This window comes from Dunckerocampus dactyliophorus, chromosome 11, assembly GCF_027744805.1.
Source record: "Dunckerocampus dactyliophorus isolate RoL2022-P2 chromosome 11, RoL_Ddac_1.1, whole genome shotgun sequence".
Classification (NCBI taxonomy): Eukaryota; Metazoa; Chordata; class Actinopteri; order Syngnathiformes; family Syngnathidae; genus Dunckerocampus; species Dunckerocampus dactyliophorus.
The window spans coordinates 23,515,986-23,534,685 of record NC_072829.1 but is presented as its reverse complement, the minus strand read 5'-3'; the positions used below and the strand labels follow the sequence as shown (position 1 = coordinate 23,534,685).

The 18,700-nt window shown below is 40.8% G+C and overlaps 1 protein-coding gene and 1 long non-coding RNA gene across 8 annotated transcripts in view; one reads left to right on the top strand and one right to left on the bottom strand.

Annotated features, from left to right (window-relative positions):
- Positions 1 to 18,700, top strand: part of gria3b (glutamate receptor, ionotropic, AMPA 3b) — a 116,667-nt gene that overhangs the window by 73,526 nt on the left and 24,441 nt on the right. For 6 of the 7 annotated variants that reach the window (XR_008572874.1, XR_008572875.1, XM_054791860.1 and 3 more), the window contains exons 6-12: positions 51 to 212; positions 4,599 to 4,766; positions 5,161 to 5,265; positions 8,380 to 8,484; positions 11,362 to 11,568; positions 14,299 to 14,672; positions 17,339 to 17,537. Coding sequence is in view for 5 of the 7 variants with exons in the window: in XM_054791860.1 (XP_054647835.1) it covers positions 51 to 212; positions 4,599 to 4,766; positions 5,161 to 5,265; positions 8,380 to 8,484; positions 11,362 to 11,568; positions 14,299 to 14,672; positions 17,339 to 17,537 (1,320 nt within the window). In the remaining 2 variants the exon portion in view is untranslated. The remainder of the gene's footprint in view (positions 1 to 50; positions 213 to 4,598; positions 4,767 to 5,160; positions 5,266 to 8,379; positions 8,485 to 11,361; positions 11,569 to 14,298; positions 14,673 to 17,338; positions 17,538 to 18,700) is intronic. The other variant, XM_054791861.1, reaches the window with a different exon arrangement.
- Positions 1 to 18,700, bottom strand: part of LOC129189787 (uncharacterized) — a 60,165-nt gene that overhangs the window by 26,320 nt on the left and 15,145 nt on the right. The window lies entirely within an intron of this gene.

Genomic DNA, 18,700 nt, shown 5'->3' with positions numbered 1-18,700 from the left:
CAAGTTACACAAGTTTTCTCTAACCCCATTTCCCCTCTGTCTCGTCTCAGGGATTTTCTAATGTGAGTTTGGACAAAGTCTTTGCCGGAGGAGCCAACATTTCAGGGTTTCAGATAGTCAACCCCGAGAACCCCATTGTGCAGCAGTTTATGCAGCGCTGGGAGCGGCTAGATGAAAGAGAATTCCCAGAAGCCCGGAACGCTCCTCTGAAGGTACTTTGATTGCAAGGCCTTTCACTGTGCATGCAAAGTAAGACGATCGTTCTCTCTGAAGTTATCTCCATCGCTTCCCCCTCTTGTCCTCATCCCCTGTTTGCCTTTGTCATTCTGTCTTCCTCCCACTCTTTACTTCCTCCAAGTTTGCATCCCTCCCCAACAATCAATATATCGATACGCAGTGCAAGGCAAGGTTATATCTTAGCTCCAATTTACATCTAATTAAACAATGATCAAGAAAGAAATGGATTTTGAATGTCATTTAATTAGATTTGGTCATGCTGCAGTGGTCCAAAAAAACAACAAAAAAAAAACAAGTTGGCCAAGCCTTTGCTGGTGAAAAGGTCAGGCTAAGTTAAAGGGGAAGTGCATGTGAGATAAAATCCCATATGGATGCAGCAAGCTCATGCTAATTATGCACTAAAAGTTTTGAAAGCGATTATGTCCACAAGAAAAGTTCTGATCAAATCTGCCTAATTGAATTGCTTAGATGAACGTGCTCCATTTATATAGTACTCATAACTTCAGGGAACTCAAATCCTTTTTTAATATATCTCAATCAGCATCATGAGCAACTGGAGGCTCCGAGTTTTGCTCAAGAATATTTTGAAAGATTTGACAGATTTCGGAGCCAAACCAGCAGTCTTCCAGTTTCATCACCTGAGACTCGAGAGACACTTACATGATCTCAAAGAATGTTGTAGGATTAGACAGCATGATTATTGCACAGGTGTGTCTTGGGTTGGCCACAATAAAAGGCCACTCCAAAATGTGCAGCTGTACTGGGGGGTATCCCTAGTACAGCAGGTATCCCCTCTAGGTATCCCTTTGGTTTTGTGCTAAAAAGAATGTCGCCATCACTTGTTTCGTAGTAAACATTGTCAAACAGGTGACAGAAAGATGTGCAACAGTGGGCAGGCAGCGATACAAATAACAGAGCTATTGTGAGGTCTGACTTCACGGGTTTGTGATGCAAATGTACACTCTTTGGAACGCATATTGTTTTGAGAAGCAAAACGCTTTACGTTTGTGACCCCATCCACACCAAAAACTGACCAGAACTGTGCTCACGGGACGACGTAAGTGAAAAGTCATTTTTGGTGCACTACACTGATGGGATGTCAAACAACAAATCTGAACTATCCCTTTAACTTAAGCGAATTCTCATATTTTAACAAATTTTGTACCTTAAATGACAAGAGCCTCCCTGCTTTCAATGTGAGTCAGCTTACTTTGTGTAAGCTCCTGTCTATATTCTTTTTTTTTCTAACACCCTTTGTTTTGGCTGCTTCTTATTTTGGCAAAAAAAAAAAAAAAAAAATACAACAACACAAAAACACAAAGAACAAGCAACCGGAGTATGCACATGTCTTGCATGGTTTTTATTTATCTGTCTTTTATTAATCCAGGATGTGACTCATTGAGATTTATTTTTATTTATTTATTTCAATTTTAAACAGGAAAATATTAAAAACAATCAAGCCTGACCCAGCATACCGTATATGCTGGTTTTTCAGCAGGTTCCTGCTCTGCCGAACATAAACAGATACATCACTACCACACAGCAGCATAAGACAAACACAGGCAACCCAGACATACAGAAATTGCAAAAAGCAGCCAACAGGAGTCTACTAAAACATCGCAATGAGTGCAGCAGTAGCTGTGCATCAGATGGTGGGCATGGGACTTTTCAAAATGTCTCAGAGTTGGAATAGTCTTTAGGTGCTGTGGAATCTCATTCCAAGCTTTTGTAAAAACATACATCTCAGTCCATAAGAGTTTTTAAAAACTGGTAATGGCAAGAGTCCATTGGTTACCGATCTGGTGGTACAGTTAGCCCTTGTTCTGAGTTTCGGTACCAAGGCACTGATTACTCCAGAAGTGTTACTGTTCAGGATTTCAAAGTACAATTTAATGCCAGTGTTTATGATCTAATTTTGAAATGTTAACAGACTAGACAGTGACAGAGCAGAACAGTGGTACGTCCAACCAGGAAGTCTGTTGTGGATCATTTAAGTCCTGGTGTAGAGTCTGGCTATTGGCTCCAGGATTTCATTTGTTGTGAGCAACCAGACAGGCAAACAATATGACAAAGTGGACAATGTTAGAGCATTAAGTTGTATTTCAGACAAGTAAAGACTGATTCAACCTAATTTTGCCATAAACATATAACTTTTGTTTCAGCTTTTTAAAGAGATTTTGAGCATGCTCCTAAGTGTTTGCAAGTGAATACAGTGGACAGTTGTTGATTTGAAAAAATGATGGGATGGGATATGGATGCATGCTTTCTAGATTAATAAAAGTATGTGCATCCTGTTATTAAAAATATTGATAGCTAAGTGATTATCTTGCAACCATTGATGTGAGTGCTGAAGATCTGTATTTAGTTTGTTGTTAATTGCGTCTGTACTTCCGCCAGACACAAAAAGTACAGGATCATCAGCGTATAACAGAGTCTGAGTAAGTAAGTTTATGGAGAAGGTCGTTAATGGAATCAGGAAGAGTAAAGGTCCCAAAGTACTCCCCTGGAGGACCCCTATAGAACTGTCTAATGCCTGTGATATTGTTGTACCAATCATTACAATCTGGGATCTGTCAGTTAGATATGACAAAAACATGTCAATAGCAGAAGACAGATTAAAAGATATGAGCTTGTTAAAATAAAATACTATGATTAACTGTATCAAAGGCTTTTTGGAAGTCTGTGAATGCAGCTTCAGTGATATATCCTTTATTTAGTGCAGCACGTATCTGTTCAGTGAATAAAAGCAATGCTGACATGGTTGATCGGAACAGTCTAAAACCATGCTGACAGTCACTGAGCAGTTTATTGTCTTCAAGGTACTGGATTAGTTTATTATATGTTTTTTCAAGTAGCTTAAAAACTACTGGGAGAATTCAGATTGGTCGATAATTGGAGACATTAGGAGGATCATCCGATTCATGAATTTGATTCAGTTTTCCAAATAGGAAACTTAGATTGTCTAATGCACAGATTCTAAGTGATGGAAAGTTGGTATGATAGTACTAGCGTGGGTTTTCAGAAAATGCATGTTTAGATTGTTTACATCACAGGCATGAGATACAGTATTTTAGGGAGCTCAAAATGTTTGATAAAGCACTCTGTGAGATCTCAGAAAAGGAGAACTCATTAAAGGAATGAAGAGATTTTTTTGTGATCAGTGAGAACAGGAACGTTTATGGAGATTTGTAAATTATTATTATTTTTCAAATTAGTTTCACCAGTTAAGGATTTAATGGTTTGCCATAAAGTTTTTGGATTGGAAGCAGCGAGATTGATTTGGCTTTGAAAATAGAGCTCTTTGGCTTTGCGTAACTCAGTAGTACATTTGTTTGTGAACTGGTTCAAATTAAGATTATTCTCAGATGTTTTTGACCATCTGTATACCTTCAAAGAGAAGGCTTTCTTCTTTAAGAGCTGCAGGATTTCAAAATTAACCCCATGTTACTTTGTTTTGTCTGATATACAGTTTACAAGTAGTAGTATATTTTTCACGTATTGCCTCCATTTTGCTATGAAAATCAGCAAAGACGTGGTCAGGGTTTGACACCGACATCTCGTTACTCCAATCATTACCACCAACTTCAGCATTAAACTAGTAATTTCGACTTCGTAGTTTTGTTGTGTGATTATTTTTATGACACCTAGGTTCTTGAACACTTTTCCTGATGACATATTGGAGTGAATGGTCTGAAACAGAGGTGTTAATTACTCCAGATATGCTATGCTTAGAGAGTTGGTTTGTAAATATAAGATCTAGAATAGAGTTATGACTTTTACCAAATGAAAGGTCTCTGTTGCAAGAGAGACCTAGCCAAGAAGGCAGCTGCAGGGTTGATTATCATTAATTGACATTTTTCTGCTCAAAGATTTATACAACTTCACTGAGCTGTTTATTTCCAGAATGGTTTGTTTAAATTCCAAATTGTACGGCCTCAGGGGAGCTCGACTTGAGAGTACTGTTGTACCTCAGGTCACCAAAATAATATATAAAAATGCATCCGTTTTCTACTAAATACAGGTCATTACTTTTTTGTATTAATCCCACTAAAGGCTCTTTCGAAAGAAGAAAAGTTTTCACCAAATCCTGAATAGAGATGAGTAAAAGCCAAAGAGGCCAGCTGTATCATGCTGCTCTGATTCCTCTTTCTTCCATCAAGTGCCAATTCCTTTAGTTTGAAGCCGCCTGAGAGCGGCACTGGGAAGCAGAGTCCAAAGAATTTTAGCTTTTCTACCTTCTGAGTCAAAGTGATTACCACAGCTGTTTTCTATGCTGCTATTTCAGTTGTGTGAAAAGGCCATCCAGACATGAAATACAAACGCAGTAATGCAGTTTTGCTATTTTTTTGCTTCATTTACAGTACACTTCAGCGCTGACCCATGATGCTATCTTGGTGATAGCTGAGGCCTTCAGGTACCTGCGTCGCCAACGCGTAGACGTCTCCCGCCGTGGCAGTGCTGGAGACTGCCTTGCCAATCCCGCTGTACCTTGGAGCCAAGGCATCGATATCGAGAGAGCTCTCAAAACGGTAGGGGAGGAAGGGCAAGAAGAGGAGGGGGATGGAGTGAGAGTGAGGCAAGCGAATAAGTGGAGAAAAAGACTGGAAGAAGTGAAGCAGAGATAGTGAGCGAGAGCGAGATAAAGATGGAAAGTGACAGAGAGAAGGGAAGCGAGTGTGGAGCTGTTCTGCTCCCGCTGCCTCCAGATATCTTTGCGCAGAGCTCACTCAAATTCAGACCCTCATTACCATAAAACTACATCTTTTATTAAAATGAATCCAGTTCATCATTTGATTAGCAGACTATGTCCACACTCCAGGAGCACTAAGGACACGAGCACCTCAATACCAGCTATGTATATATACCCTGTATATGCAAAGTGGTCTATGTTGCGCCACTCTGTGTGTGTGTGTCACATGACAGGTCCAAGTGCAGGGGATGACTGGCAACATCCAGTTTGACAACTACGGCCGCCGGACCAACTACACCATAGATGTGTACGAGATGAAAATAGGCGGGCCGAGGAAGGTAAGAACAGTAAAGACGTTCATCAGATAAATGGGAAAAGCAGAAAGCTGCCAAACAAGAGATGGACGCAAGACTTAATGTCTGTATTTTCTTCTATGAGGAAAATTAGCACGGTTGCACTGCTTGCAAAGTATTGATTACTTAATGCGGGAGTGCTCTATATTAGATTATTTCTATTTTAGCATAAATGCTAATACAAGTTTGTTTTTTCACATAGATGTCTTTGTTTCAAGAATAAAGTGTGTAGGGTTGTAATTGAGGTTGGGATAATCTCTCTGAATGTTCTGAACTCCTGTTGCATACCATTGCGGTGTATTCAGCACACCAATGCTGCCTAGAACAACGGGTTTCAAAGCGTAAGGTAGGCCAGACAACATCAGGGGAGGCACAGCAGCTTGAGAAAAATGAAGAAATGCATTTTTTCAAACCTGCTAAGTTGACTGTATTCATGTTTAAAGACAAAATGTATAGATTTTTAGTTTCTACAGTGAGAGAATAAACGAATGGGGGAAACAGAAAACGTATGTTCTCTGAGGGGAGGCTCACTGCGCGACACTTTGAAAAAGCCCTGGCTTAGAGGTTTGTGTTCAAGTAAGCCCTAACTCATGGTTCTCTTCTTCGAGCCGCAAACTAGTTTAGACTGAATCAACAGCGCCTCTGCTGGTCGCAGCCAATTAGTGCACGCAATTTGCCTCATTTGCGTCAATAACCAGTCAATCAAATAATCCATTCTTAATTATTTTGCAACTAAACGGTTGCAGACATCAAGGCTTGGTTGCTGTGAGAATTGGCCAACTTGCAACTTTTATTATACTCTGCAAATGTTGACCACATGTTTGAGCATGCTGAAACGCTCCCATGAATGACTGTGTGACATTTTCAAATAAGCCGCTATACCCCCATTTATTGAATGGCTGAGGGCTAGCAGGGCCGTAAGGGGAGCAGCAGGCTGCCGTTGTCTACCTCGATTAGGTAGCAGCTCTGCTGAGCTCCGGCGAGTATTAGAAGGCACACAAATCACGCACAGCCTGTGATCGGACTGCTAAAAGTGTCCCATCATGAAAGATGTAAGACTATTCCCATGCCTTGGGATCGTGCAGGTATGATTTCTGGCCCTGTTCTGGCAGTAATTACCATTCAAATAACCAATTACTGTAAAAGAGATCCAAGAACTTCTCTGGCTCCTCTTCAAAATGGTACTGTAATTCCCAGTGGTACATTCACATTACAACACATAATGACCTCTGGCTTTATTTCATAACCTCACTCAGTTCCAAGGGACAGCTGTGATTTTCTCGTTAGCTAGATAGGAGTGTGATTGAGTCTGATACGACACGTGATTATGGCGTCTGCCTTCGAGGCTTATAAGACTCACACTTCAATTAGCATCACGCTAACCCGCCCACCCCCCAGCCAAAAAGACAGCCAAAAGCAGGGATAAGGGCGAGGGGAAAAAAAGGAGGTCAGAGGGTGAGTGTGAGGCAGCGAGGGGATATGAGACAAGCTGGGCAGCAGTTTGTCAGGAACGGGAGCCAGAGTCAACCCAGTGGCAGTTAAAGGAGGAGGCTTCCAAGCTGTGACTGTCAGCAGTGATGTATGGGGCCCATATCTGTCCCAGCCACTCAGGGTGAAATCAGGACTTTGCCTTTAGAGCAGTGCCCCATGACACAAGTCTCATTCCACAACCATGTAGACAGGACAGAATAAACATTTAGAGCTTTCTAACAGTTTACAATACTTTCCCGACAGCATTTGAAAAACTTTGCCCCGTTGTAGCGCCTCCGCTCACTGTGTGAAACCTTTTTAACACCTGCTTGTCCCAAATATTCAAAGATCTGCGGGGGAGGGGGGATGCTGCCCAGATGTGAATAAGAAAATCCGAGCCAGCAACAGTTAGAATATTGGCAGCAACAGATGCAAGGCGTTTCATCACGAGCCAAAGCAGCCATTATTTCAGATGGGCAAACAAACACTTGACATTGGTTTGAGTTAAGCATCTGTACGGCAGAATGCAGAGTAACCGCCATGGCAGGGCCGTGCACAAGAAACCGTGGAGCCAGTGGAATTATATGCTAAATTATTAAGCATGTATGCAGTTCACAGGCCTGAATATCAATAATTTACCACAAAACCTGGGAGGCTGAAGGTGGGAGGGACTGAAGTTGTCTGTTATATTCTCATCTACTGCAGAGGAGCAATTCAAATGCAGCACAGGTTGAAACCGAATCATTTCAAAATAAACCGTATATTTTTATGTAGCTGATAATTAGTGTTTGAATATTGAGAGTACAGTGAACTGTACAGTAACTGCACCACTCACACTTTCGTAATAATTATCCTCATTTGTTTTGTATTATGTTGTATGCAGCAGCCTTCTGGGAAATGTAGTGTTGTTTCAAAGAGCTAACTATGGTCACTATGCCCTGAACCAGGGGTGGGCTACTTTTTTCCTAATAGGGGCCACTTCCATTTTTATGAGGTCCTCCAGGGGTCACACTAAAGTTATGAACACATATGACACATTGATTATAAATGGTGATGGTGTAAAATAAATACGTATTAAATATTGATATCTCTAAAATAAAAACATGCAAGCAGAAACTTTATATATTTAAATACTGGACTTTAGCATTACTCCATAGCACCTCTAGACCATATGTTTAGATTTACCGTTGCAGTTTTGCTCACTACCTTATTCGTTTTGTTTGTGCACTTATGTGTGTGTGTGTGTGTGTGTGTGTGTGTGTGTGTGTGTGTGTGTGTGTGTGTGTGTGTATATATATATCATCAATTACCGCAAAGTCGATTTGATCTGTCTGTTATTGCCAGACATCTGATGATATCAGATTTGTGTCCACATTTGGAAGAGCCCTGGTTTCGATCTGAAGATATCTGACTCCAGCGCCACTTGGGAGCAAAAAATGGGAATTGTGTAACTGGAACCATGTAATGCAAACACAGGCTTAAATAGGGATTATGAATCAGGCCCTTTATCAGCAAAAATTCTAACAGACACACTCAAGAAAGTCTGTATTTTCTTCTTTTTTCAGTTAGGTATAATGGACCGGTGTCTTGTCTGCCATCGCGGCACTAACCACTGTTCTCTCTTTGCAGATCGGGTACTGGAACGAGTTCACACGATTTGTAAATATTATGGACCCGCAGGTCACCAACGACTCCTCAGTGGAAAACCGAACGATTGTGGTCACTACTATTATGGTACACTTTCCAAATAGTTTGAAATGTTTCACGTATTCTGCCACTCAAGGTCATGGTGTCGATTGCCAATGAGTGATACATTCTGTCCTGGGCGGGTAGAACCACATCTTTTTTGTGTTGCTTTCCATCCACTCACTACACGTTGAAACAGTCGACCCGCGTGACGGGGAGAGTGTTTCAACTGTATCCGTGTGGGTGTCAAAGCATTTTGATTTTCCATACTTCAGTGGCCTGTCGTAGCAGTGACATCACAATAATGGTATGAATTATAATGGTTGACTCCATCCGTTACATACGTAAGTAGACCTGTCTGTCCTCATCAAGTAAATGTTCAATGACACTTGGGATCGACTGGCCGAAGAATGACTTGAGGATGACAATGCAGTGGGTTTTATCAAGCTGGGAAAAGCTAAATAAGTATTGATGGAAGGATAAGAAGTTGTGGTATTCTTCCTTGTTGTTATTCCCTTATATTGCTCCTCCATTTGTTCTGTGTTGAACATGCAGTCAGCACTCGAAGAAAAAGGATTCTGGTAACTGACGACAAATTATTATAACAGTATTGGATCACCAAAAAACAACATGGAAAAAGTGGTGAAAGTGCAAAAGATTGATTCAGTATCAAGTCACTCAGTAGGAGGATCTATTTAACAAATCTAGGTGAAAAATACAGACCGGAGGTAAAACGCTTGACAGATCTAAGTTGAGGGGATGCATTCAGCACAGAACAAACAAACCATTGCTTTCCCACTTGCACTCTAATTGCGTGCGGCTGTAATGACGATGCCCGCTCTCCTGAGCACTCCTATTGTTTGTTAATGATGATGAGCTCAGGTAGAGAAAAGATAAGCTGCAGCAGCATTCTGAAAAGGAGATGAAAAAGTAGCACGCTCCTGCTCTAATTCCTTCTTACAGGGAAGTAGTTTTGCATTTTTTTTGGATAGCTCCAGCTCATTTTATGTTATTTTCTTGACTTTTGTTTTGATTTCATTTGGAATGGAACATTGCGCACCAGTGCAATGAGCTTGAATATGTTGAAATAAGATTGGGCACTCTGATCTCTCTCCTGTCACTAGCATTTACTTGTGAAACCCATCCCCATTCCCATCCTCACCCGCCACTGTGCTGACCTTGCCTTTCCAAGGACTCCCAGCCCTTTATGCCCCCTATACCTCCCACTGTTCTCTCCCACAGCAAGGGGTCCTTTGCATAGCATTTGTTTTAACAGATAGCATATAACAATTGAGTAGTTTGGAAAGTGCTGAAAAAAGTTAATCAAAGTTGGTGATGGACCATACCTGAACATGTGTTTAATGTTTATTTAAAAAATGACATTGCCAACTACTGGTATGGCACACATAGCACATCATTTGGACACCAAAAAAAACCTCAAACAAAAAAATGATTGTTCATGTTATCCTACATGAGTCTTTGAAATGGCGCTTTTCCTCCACAAGCATACACCATCGTGTACCCTTGTGATTGGGTCCTGAAAGGTGCGATGGTATGGGTCTGATCTTTTCGTTGCTTGTACAACTGAAATGTGTAACGTACTGAACTGACCCAAACCCTGCAATGCCGCTTGGTGGAAACAGGGAATAAGTGTGTACTCCAATTCTTTTACCCCCCTTAAGATTACACATAGAGTTGCACCCTTGGGTAGAATCCTACATTGGGTCTGGTACTAATGATGGGTTTCTGAATTACAAAATAGCAGTAATATAAAGAGCAATTAGCAATCCATAATACCTCATTTATTTCTGTTTCAGACCCAACCGTGGTAAGAATTCCTAATTCCTAATAAAGTGAATATTTTTATAGTTAGAGCACAGAAAACCAGTTTATGACCTTCTAAATACGGGTTTTAATATTATTAGAGCCCTCTAGACATGAAATAACACCCGTATGGTCACTTTTACTCTTGTATTACCCAATATAGTAGACATAAGACTCAATAAGCCATTTAAGACAAAAATTAGACTTGTGCTCATATGTTACTCTAAATGTGTTCATTAGGAGAGCTGATTGAGGGGCGGACAGGAAGTGACATCCGGGGTTTAGAGGAGAGTTTCAGTCTTGCGTAGGTTTTTATTAGGAATATTGTTTAGGGATTCAGGATTTATTATTATTGTTGTGAGATAATTCAAACTAGCAATACAAGCATGTGCTTGTGTGTCTCACCGAACATTACAGTAACACGACTGACACCAAGTGACGTCTCTATTGCGTCTTTTGAATGTCTTATAGTTGTATTTCAGTTTATTTAGCCATTTTTAACGTTGACAATAATACATTTAGGCAAAAAATGCTAAACATTTGCGTAAATATGCATATTTTTGGACTATTAATAGGCCATTCAACCACGAAAAAGCATTATTTATTAATTGATATAATTTTGAAAAACTTGATTTGAAAAGTACTTTATATTATAAAATAGTATTCTACATATTATAATAAATTGCAGCTTGATAATAGCTTCAGTAAATTAGAGTAATTTTTTAGCATGTTTCAGTTTGGCTCGGAAATCTTATTTGAGTCGCTTCGGAGCCGCATCTCAGCAATCCATGCAGGAGTCTACCCTTGGGCTCAAATAGGGTGGGGTCTATTGGGCTTGGTGTCTGCTGGCTTTTACGTCTTGGTGACAGCAGCGTGGCCACGCGATCACGCTGCTGTGATCAGCGCATATTTGTGCATTTGCGAGGCATCATCTGTTTAAGCATGACTGCATGGAAGTGGAAAAAAGCATCTTAAAATATGCTAAGACTGTGCATGAGTGTGAGTGCATGGGCTCAAATGGGCGCATGTATGTATAATTGTGTATAAATAACAGAATGTGTGCCAGGTGGTGAGTAAACCAGTGTGTGTTTGAACCAACAGGAAGCTCCTTATGTGATGTACAAGAAAAATTATATGCATCTGGAGGGGAATGACAGATATGAAGGCTACTGCGTCGATTTAGCGTCTGAGATTGCCAAACATGTTGGAATTAAGTACAAACTGTCTATAGTAATGGATGGGAAGTATGGAGCCCGAGACCCTGAGACCAAACAGTGGAACGGGATGGTGGGTGAACTGGTCTATGGGGTGAGTACTGGGAGCCTTGTTTTTCGCTGATTACATGACAGTTTGCAAGGAACTTCAACATGAGAGGAGATCTCATTTTTCTGTCTTAAGCTTATCACCAACAACTCATCGGCTCTTGCCCAGCCCAAAGTCTTAATGCTGCCCGGGGTGCTTTGAGGGAATTTGTCCAACTCAACCTCAAGCACGGGAGTGTTGGTGATCATCTTGAGACGGAGAAAATGAAATCATTTCTCAGTGCTGTTCATTGCAATAATTTCGTCTTGCTTAGCCTAGGAATTTGCCTTTCTTGCAGGCGAAAGCGAAGTAAGTAAACAATGAATGCATATGGGAAACACCTTGTAATCACTTCAGTGAGAGACGGATTGCACACCTTTGAAGTGATTGTGTAATTATGTTCAATGTTTGATGTGTATGATGAACATGTCACATAAATTCACAGATGACAAAATGGTTGCTTGCGGTTAGAGACAACACAGTCCATATTGTTTTGCGCTATAAAGGTTGAGGCTTGCACATTAGAAAAGGGTCTCACCATGCTTGGCAGGGAGTCTACAGTCTTAAGCTTGCAAGTCTGACAGAGAGCTCAGGCTCTTTGCAACACCAACATTACCCCCGTCAGTGCCTTTTTCCCAGCCACAATAGTTGAATAGGGGCCAAATACAAAATGCATAAGGGTTAGGCTTCCTCATCCGTTCAATTTCCCAACTATCAGCCTGTGAGATTGCATGGTTTGATGCGCTATCGTCTCCAAATTATCTCTCAAATGGGAAAAGTCCACTTCCTGCAGACAGAGTGCGAAAAATAGATCTTTCACGTCACTGTCAAGTCTTTGCAGCCCTGTAATTTTACAGCAGGTGGGCCGGGACTAATAGTTGTGTACATTTTGACCTTTTGACCGTTAAATTAATTTGATTTTGGTTGTCTTTTAAAGGTTAAGCCTGAGGCTGCTATTGCTTTGTTCCCCCACCCATTGATTGAGTGCTGCTTACGCCTGTACAAGGATTAAATGGTTATAGCCCTTCACATTGTTGTGTTGACAGGGTAAAGGAAACAATTGCATTTATTGGGGCTATTTGTGCTGCTCCAAGGTTGACCTTGTAAACATGTCCATAGGGCCTTAACCTAATGTATTCACTATTTCCAAACCAAGACATCAACTGCACAATACAGAGATGGACGATAAAGGACAAATGAAAAGAAGCTTTTGTTTACATAAATGAAACAGTTAAAGCTATTGAAACTATTGTTGCAATTAAATAAGCAGGCGGGTGGGTGGATTGGTGGGGGCTGATCTGTCGGGTGTGGGGCGTGAGAGGCAGGGAACACTTTCAATATTAGTGCAGACCTGCCAACATGTATGAATTGGTCGTACCCAGCATGCAATTTCACTCTTGAATACGCTTGTATGCTTCACTGCTCTCCATTTTGCTGCTTTCCATTTCGAGTTCAGTCTGTACAGTACAGATAAAGAAATAGATAATATCACTTTTTCAACGACCACTGATGTACAGTAATATTCACTATTAGTGGTAAAACTTCATGTAATGACATTGCTCAAATTTACCACAGAGCATTCAGATTCAAATGATCTGCTACTATTAAAGAGACTAGTGTTAGATAAATACATTTTCAGACATGTATGAGACATTTTAGCTTGATATTAATTTGCTGTTATTAAGTACAAATTTATATTTGTGTCCTGTCGTTTATTTCTGTTAATAAAATACAGTAAAAATGGGCATGGGGTGTCACAAGACACTCAGTTCACAAGACGAGACGATATGCGAGATTGGGTCTACGAGAACGAAACGAGACAAAGTTTTACCATTCCATCCGTCCATCCACTCATCTTCTATTCAGCTTATCCTCACTAGGGTTGTGGGTATGCTGGAGCCTATCCCAGCTGACTTCAGGCGAGAGGCGGGGTACACCATGGACTGGTCGGGTTTTAACATTACTTTTAAAAAATATACAACAATATTTTGCAATCTACTAATTTAATTTCTAGCACGTTACACCCGTCGCAGTACGCTCGCAGTCTGTGCGTATGCTACCAGCCCCATCTCCACCCACCGAGACAAGAGACTATGACTAATAAAATTGCTCACTCCGTTCATGTCGTTGTCCAATGGAACAAACGGCCAAGGTGCTGAAACCAATGCACAGAGCGAATCCTCTTCCTGCCTGTTTGAGGCAAGAGACGAGGAAAACAGACATGCATGCACATGGCAAAATATTGAGGCTGGCAAAATTATCCAGTTAGTTTTCATTTATTGTGTGATTAATTAATTAATTTATCCTAGTCCTAGTGCCCACAACATAGTTTTTTTCTGAACGAGAAATCTTGTCATGTTTTAATCTTGCAAGATCTTGTGACACGAGACCTTGTGACACCCCTATTTGACATAGTTGCAAATGGTGATTAATCGTGATTAATGAATTTGAAAATGGATTAATCTGAGTTTTAAGAAATAATCATTTGACAGCCCTCGTTTTAACGTCATAATCTGCCACAGGAAATGAAATGTGTTCTTCAGAGGACTACAGTTTTCCTTTGTGTGTTTTCTAGCCTGCCTTATGATGTCTTCTCTGTTTTGTTTCATCAAATTTATGATAACAACCTCTCTTCTTTATTTGGAAGTTTTCAGCTGCAGCAATTCACATGTTATACACCTGACTTTTCATGCAGATCATAACTAATGATGACACTGTGCATGTTCCTGTTTCCAGAGAGCAGATATAGCTGTTGCACCTCTCACCATTACTCTGGTTCGAGAGGAGGTGATAGACTTTTCCAAGCCATTTATGAGTTTGGGCATCTCCATTATGATAAAGAAGCCTCAAAAGTCCAAGCCTGGCGTTTTCTCCTTCCTGGACCCACTGGCCTATGAGATCTGGATGTGTATAGTGTTTGCCTATATTGGGGTGAGCGTGGTTCTATTCCTGGTCAGTCGGTTCAGTCCTTACGAGTGGAACCTAGAGGAACAGGATGAGACAAAAGACCCTCAGACACCCCCTGATCCTCCCAATGACTTTGGGATCTTCAATTCTCTCTGGTTCTCACTGGGCGCCTTCATGCAGCAGGGCTGTGATATCTCCCCAAGGTGAGTTCAGTGGAGCAGAGTGCAAAATTATACACTTGTAGTGTTGTGATATTTACAGTAGAGACAGGTCAGGCATCTTCATTTCCTGCCCTGGAGGTGGCAATCAACTGAAGCCAAAATCTTGCTGGGAGAGTTATTATGTACATGTGACTGATTTAAATCAGGTGCGACTGACTAAAATTGACTAATGGCTCCTATGAACAAAATTAGGGGAGGCACCAGGAATTCTGAGCCCCATGAAAATAAATCACATTGGGCCTGACTCCCAGGCAGCTGTTGTCACGCACCTATATTTTTGGGGCCCCTAGGAATTGTCCTAACTTTTCCCCCCTATATGGCGCCCCTAAACAAAATATACTATGATATACTATTGTCCCCATGGCCAGTCCACCTACAACTGAAAGCAAAAAAATAGTTGAGATTTGTCTCTCATCTTTTCTGGGAACAACATCCACTCTTGAATGTATTCAAAATATTGTAAAGTAGGCTATGTGGGATTATTCTGTCAATTTATGCAGAAACACCCAAGCAAATTTATTCAAGCATATCTTTTTGAACCTTTATTTGTGTACTAGGAGACTTATCTTGCAACAGAAGAGGGTCCTACCAAAAACTCTTCCCAAAAAGTTGGAAGCATAGAGTCAGTTGTCCAAACTACGTAGAGAAGACAATTAAGATTCGATAGCAACTAAAAGGTATATAGGTATGGTTCAATAGCCATGCTCGATGTTCTACCTTAAAATGTTCTGTGTTCAGTCAGTTGCAATAGACAGTGCAGGTGGTCCTTGGTTTACAGCGTTCTGTGTTATGTTCTTCCATGGTTATGTACTGTAGGCAATCCCATAAATAAATAAAAAACTTAATTTTGGTCTGTAAATAAATGATTCGCTCGAGAACCATCATTTAAGATAACCATCATATTGTAACGAAAGTTCAATTTCTTATGGTCAGACAGACTTTAAGGAATATTGAGTGGAAATTTTTCATTGGCGCAGCCAACTGGTTGGGCATGTCAGGTTTGCCTGGTTGGCCACTCCAAGTCGAGGTAAAATTTCCACTCAACATACCTCAAAACAGTTTGTCTGAACATAAGAAATTAAAGATTCATTTTATAAGAAGACCAAATGAACCTAATCGAGCTATTGTAAGTCTACGCGGACGTTGTTGATCAACAGTCTCATTATTGCAAAAACAAAACAGGTGACTGTCAGCCGGACCACGCATGCAAACACACACACACAGCCAGGACACATGCCATATTCACAGACGGTCGGTAATCACAAAACTCTAATACTAGAGCACACATAATTGCCAAGTGGCTGAGCCCTTAAAAGTGAAAGTAATAATCGGGCAGTGTAGTGGTCTATTGGTATTTAGTGTTTTATTACGGTATTTTATGTCTTTCATGTGTTCTGTGTACAGTGTGAGTTACTTTAATTAAGTTAATTTTGTATATAAGATGAGAATGTAGGTATAATTAATAGGGATGTATAGTACTAGGGTATAGTACTATTAATAGGGATTAATAGTACTTGTCTAAAATGAGTATCCGTTACAGATAATGCATTTTTGCAGAGTACGAGCACGAAATGAGTACAGCTCATCATTATCCGTAATCGTGATGAAGGAAAATCCTCATTGGGTAACTACTTATGTATTCAATCTTCACGCTCTATGATTGGCCAGTCACACACAGCAACCGCCCCTCCCTAGATAGACTTACTACAGCCAGAGAGAGGAGCCATTATGGCATCACACACACAAACACAATACAGACAGTGACTCTCTGCTTGCTCGGTTTGACTCCAGCTCACGTTCTCTATTTCGCTGTATTTGGGTTTGTATGATATTTAAAGTTAGTTGGTAGATTTGTTTAGTTACGCAAGTGGTGCATTTCACAAGACAAAAGTTGAAAACGGCTTGTGTCATGTTGGTAACTGCCTCCATTCCGCACAGATTTTTTTGGGGGGGCGTTTTCCTCAGCCCAGCTCGTATCTAAAGTCACTTGGTAAACTTGTTTCCTTACGTACGCGGCTCGTGTTGCTTCGGCCACTGCCGGTGTTTTTTTTTCTTTTCTTTTCTTCTGCTTGCTTGCTTATAAAGTCAGTTGGAAAACTTTGCTCGTAGTACTGAACACGGTGGTTTGGAGAAAACTATAGTGAACAAGGCTGACAGAATATTTCCCTCTTTGCCATCAGTGGTTGTTTGCATGAATCACCAACTTCACACAGATCGTTAGAAAATAATTAAATAATTAAGTCTTACAGATTACTTGCACACATACACAGTACACATGTAGATGGATAATAAAAAAATAAATGTAGCAACAATCCATGTCAATTTCAGACTTAATGTACCGATTTAAGCCCAACCCATTCTGGGTTAAACCATGCCCACTTCCGGTTTATGCACCTTACACTCCGAGTACAGATATGGCTCCAGATAATTTAGATGGGTGAACAGATACAGATAGTGGTGTACTCGCTCATCCCTAATAGTTAAGGTATAAGATTCGACTTACACCATCGGAACAGAACTCCAATGTAACCCGAAGACCACCTGTGCACTGAAATTTGAGGACGTATACAATATGGTCAATCAATCATAACTGTCTGTGTGTGTATAATTTCATTGTGTTTTCCATGTCATGGACAATCTTCTTGTAGGTCTCTGTCAGGGCGTATTGTTGGTGGGGTGTGGTGGTTCTTCACCCTCATCATCATCTCCTCCTACACAGCCAACTTGGCTGCCTTCTTGACAGTGGAGAGGATGGTCTCACCTATAGAGAGCGCAGAAGATCTGGCCAAGCAGACAGAGATAGCCTATGGCACTCTGGACTCAGGTTCCACAAAAGAGTTTTTTAGGGTGAGTAGCTACATGACACACAAATCATCGCCATTGCATTATCATGCTTGTTGAGGTCATTGATGAAGTTCTCTTGCAGTGTTTTCGTTGTGTAGCTTAGGTAGTAGCATTGTTGACCTGCACTAGATTGTTTCAAAGGAGGTGCGTTGACAGAAACGCAGATCTCGAACCCTTTTGACATGAATGTGAAATTTATGTATGCGGCAGTGCTGCAGTGTGCAACCTTGAGGCACCGGGGCTGTCAGCAGAAAGTGTGATAACAACATGGAAGACTCTGAGGTGATAAAAACAGGAGGCTAATCAAAGCGCCCACATCAGACTCAAAACTCAGAGGGGTCAGCTCAAGAAATATAATTAGTTAGCTTGCCATGGCTGGCAAATTGGATATGATGAAGAAGAGGCCTATAGGTTAAGCTGAGCTGTCTGAAGGAGCCTTCAAATGGAATAAGCACTTTGTCCACCAGCTAAATGGACCGGCTATTTAGGTGTAAGCTAAGAAAAACCTGAATCCACGTTGGTCACTAAAAGTACACCACGGGCTCGCTCAGCAGAACGTCATATTTTGATGTGACATTCATTTATTTTGCAGCTGTCGACATAGCAACATCAGTTCTGCAGTCTTTTGAATTAGGTGCACTGAAAGCAATATCCAATAATGTAAGTGTAAAAACATTATTTTTTTCCCCACATAAAGGACAACTTAGTTTTGTGTGACACATTGAAAAGACAGTTGGAAAAGGATGTTTCTTACAAAGACATGCCCGATGAAAACATGCACAGGGAGGGAATGTGTCAACTCTCTTTTCACCGTTGAACACTTAAGAATGACTGCTCTTTTCATCAGAGCTGCTGCGCACGTGACTATGTACTACAGTATATTTTTACGTATCTAAACGATGGTGGATGCCAATTATAGATTAGGTTCCAACCTGACAATGGAGACACATCAGGTCCGCTCACAGAATATCTGACAAGTGGTCGCCAAGTGATGGTTTTCCTGGCTTCTGTAGAACGATGTCCTACTTACAACCCAACATTCAAACAGAAAATGACATGTGTGAACTGCTATTCTGAGTTTAATTAAAGCTGTAGAGGCTTGACAAGAAAAAAATACACCCCATCTTAATGAGATCCATACGGCATCAGCCAGCTGGAATCTTCAG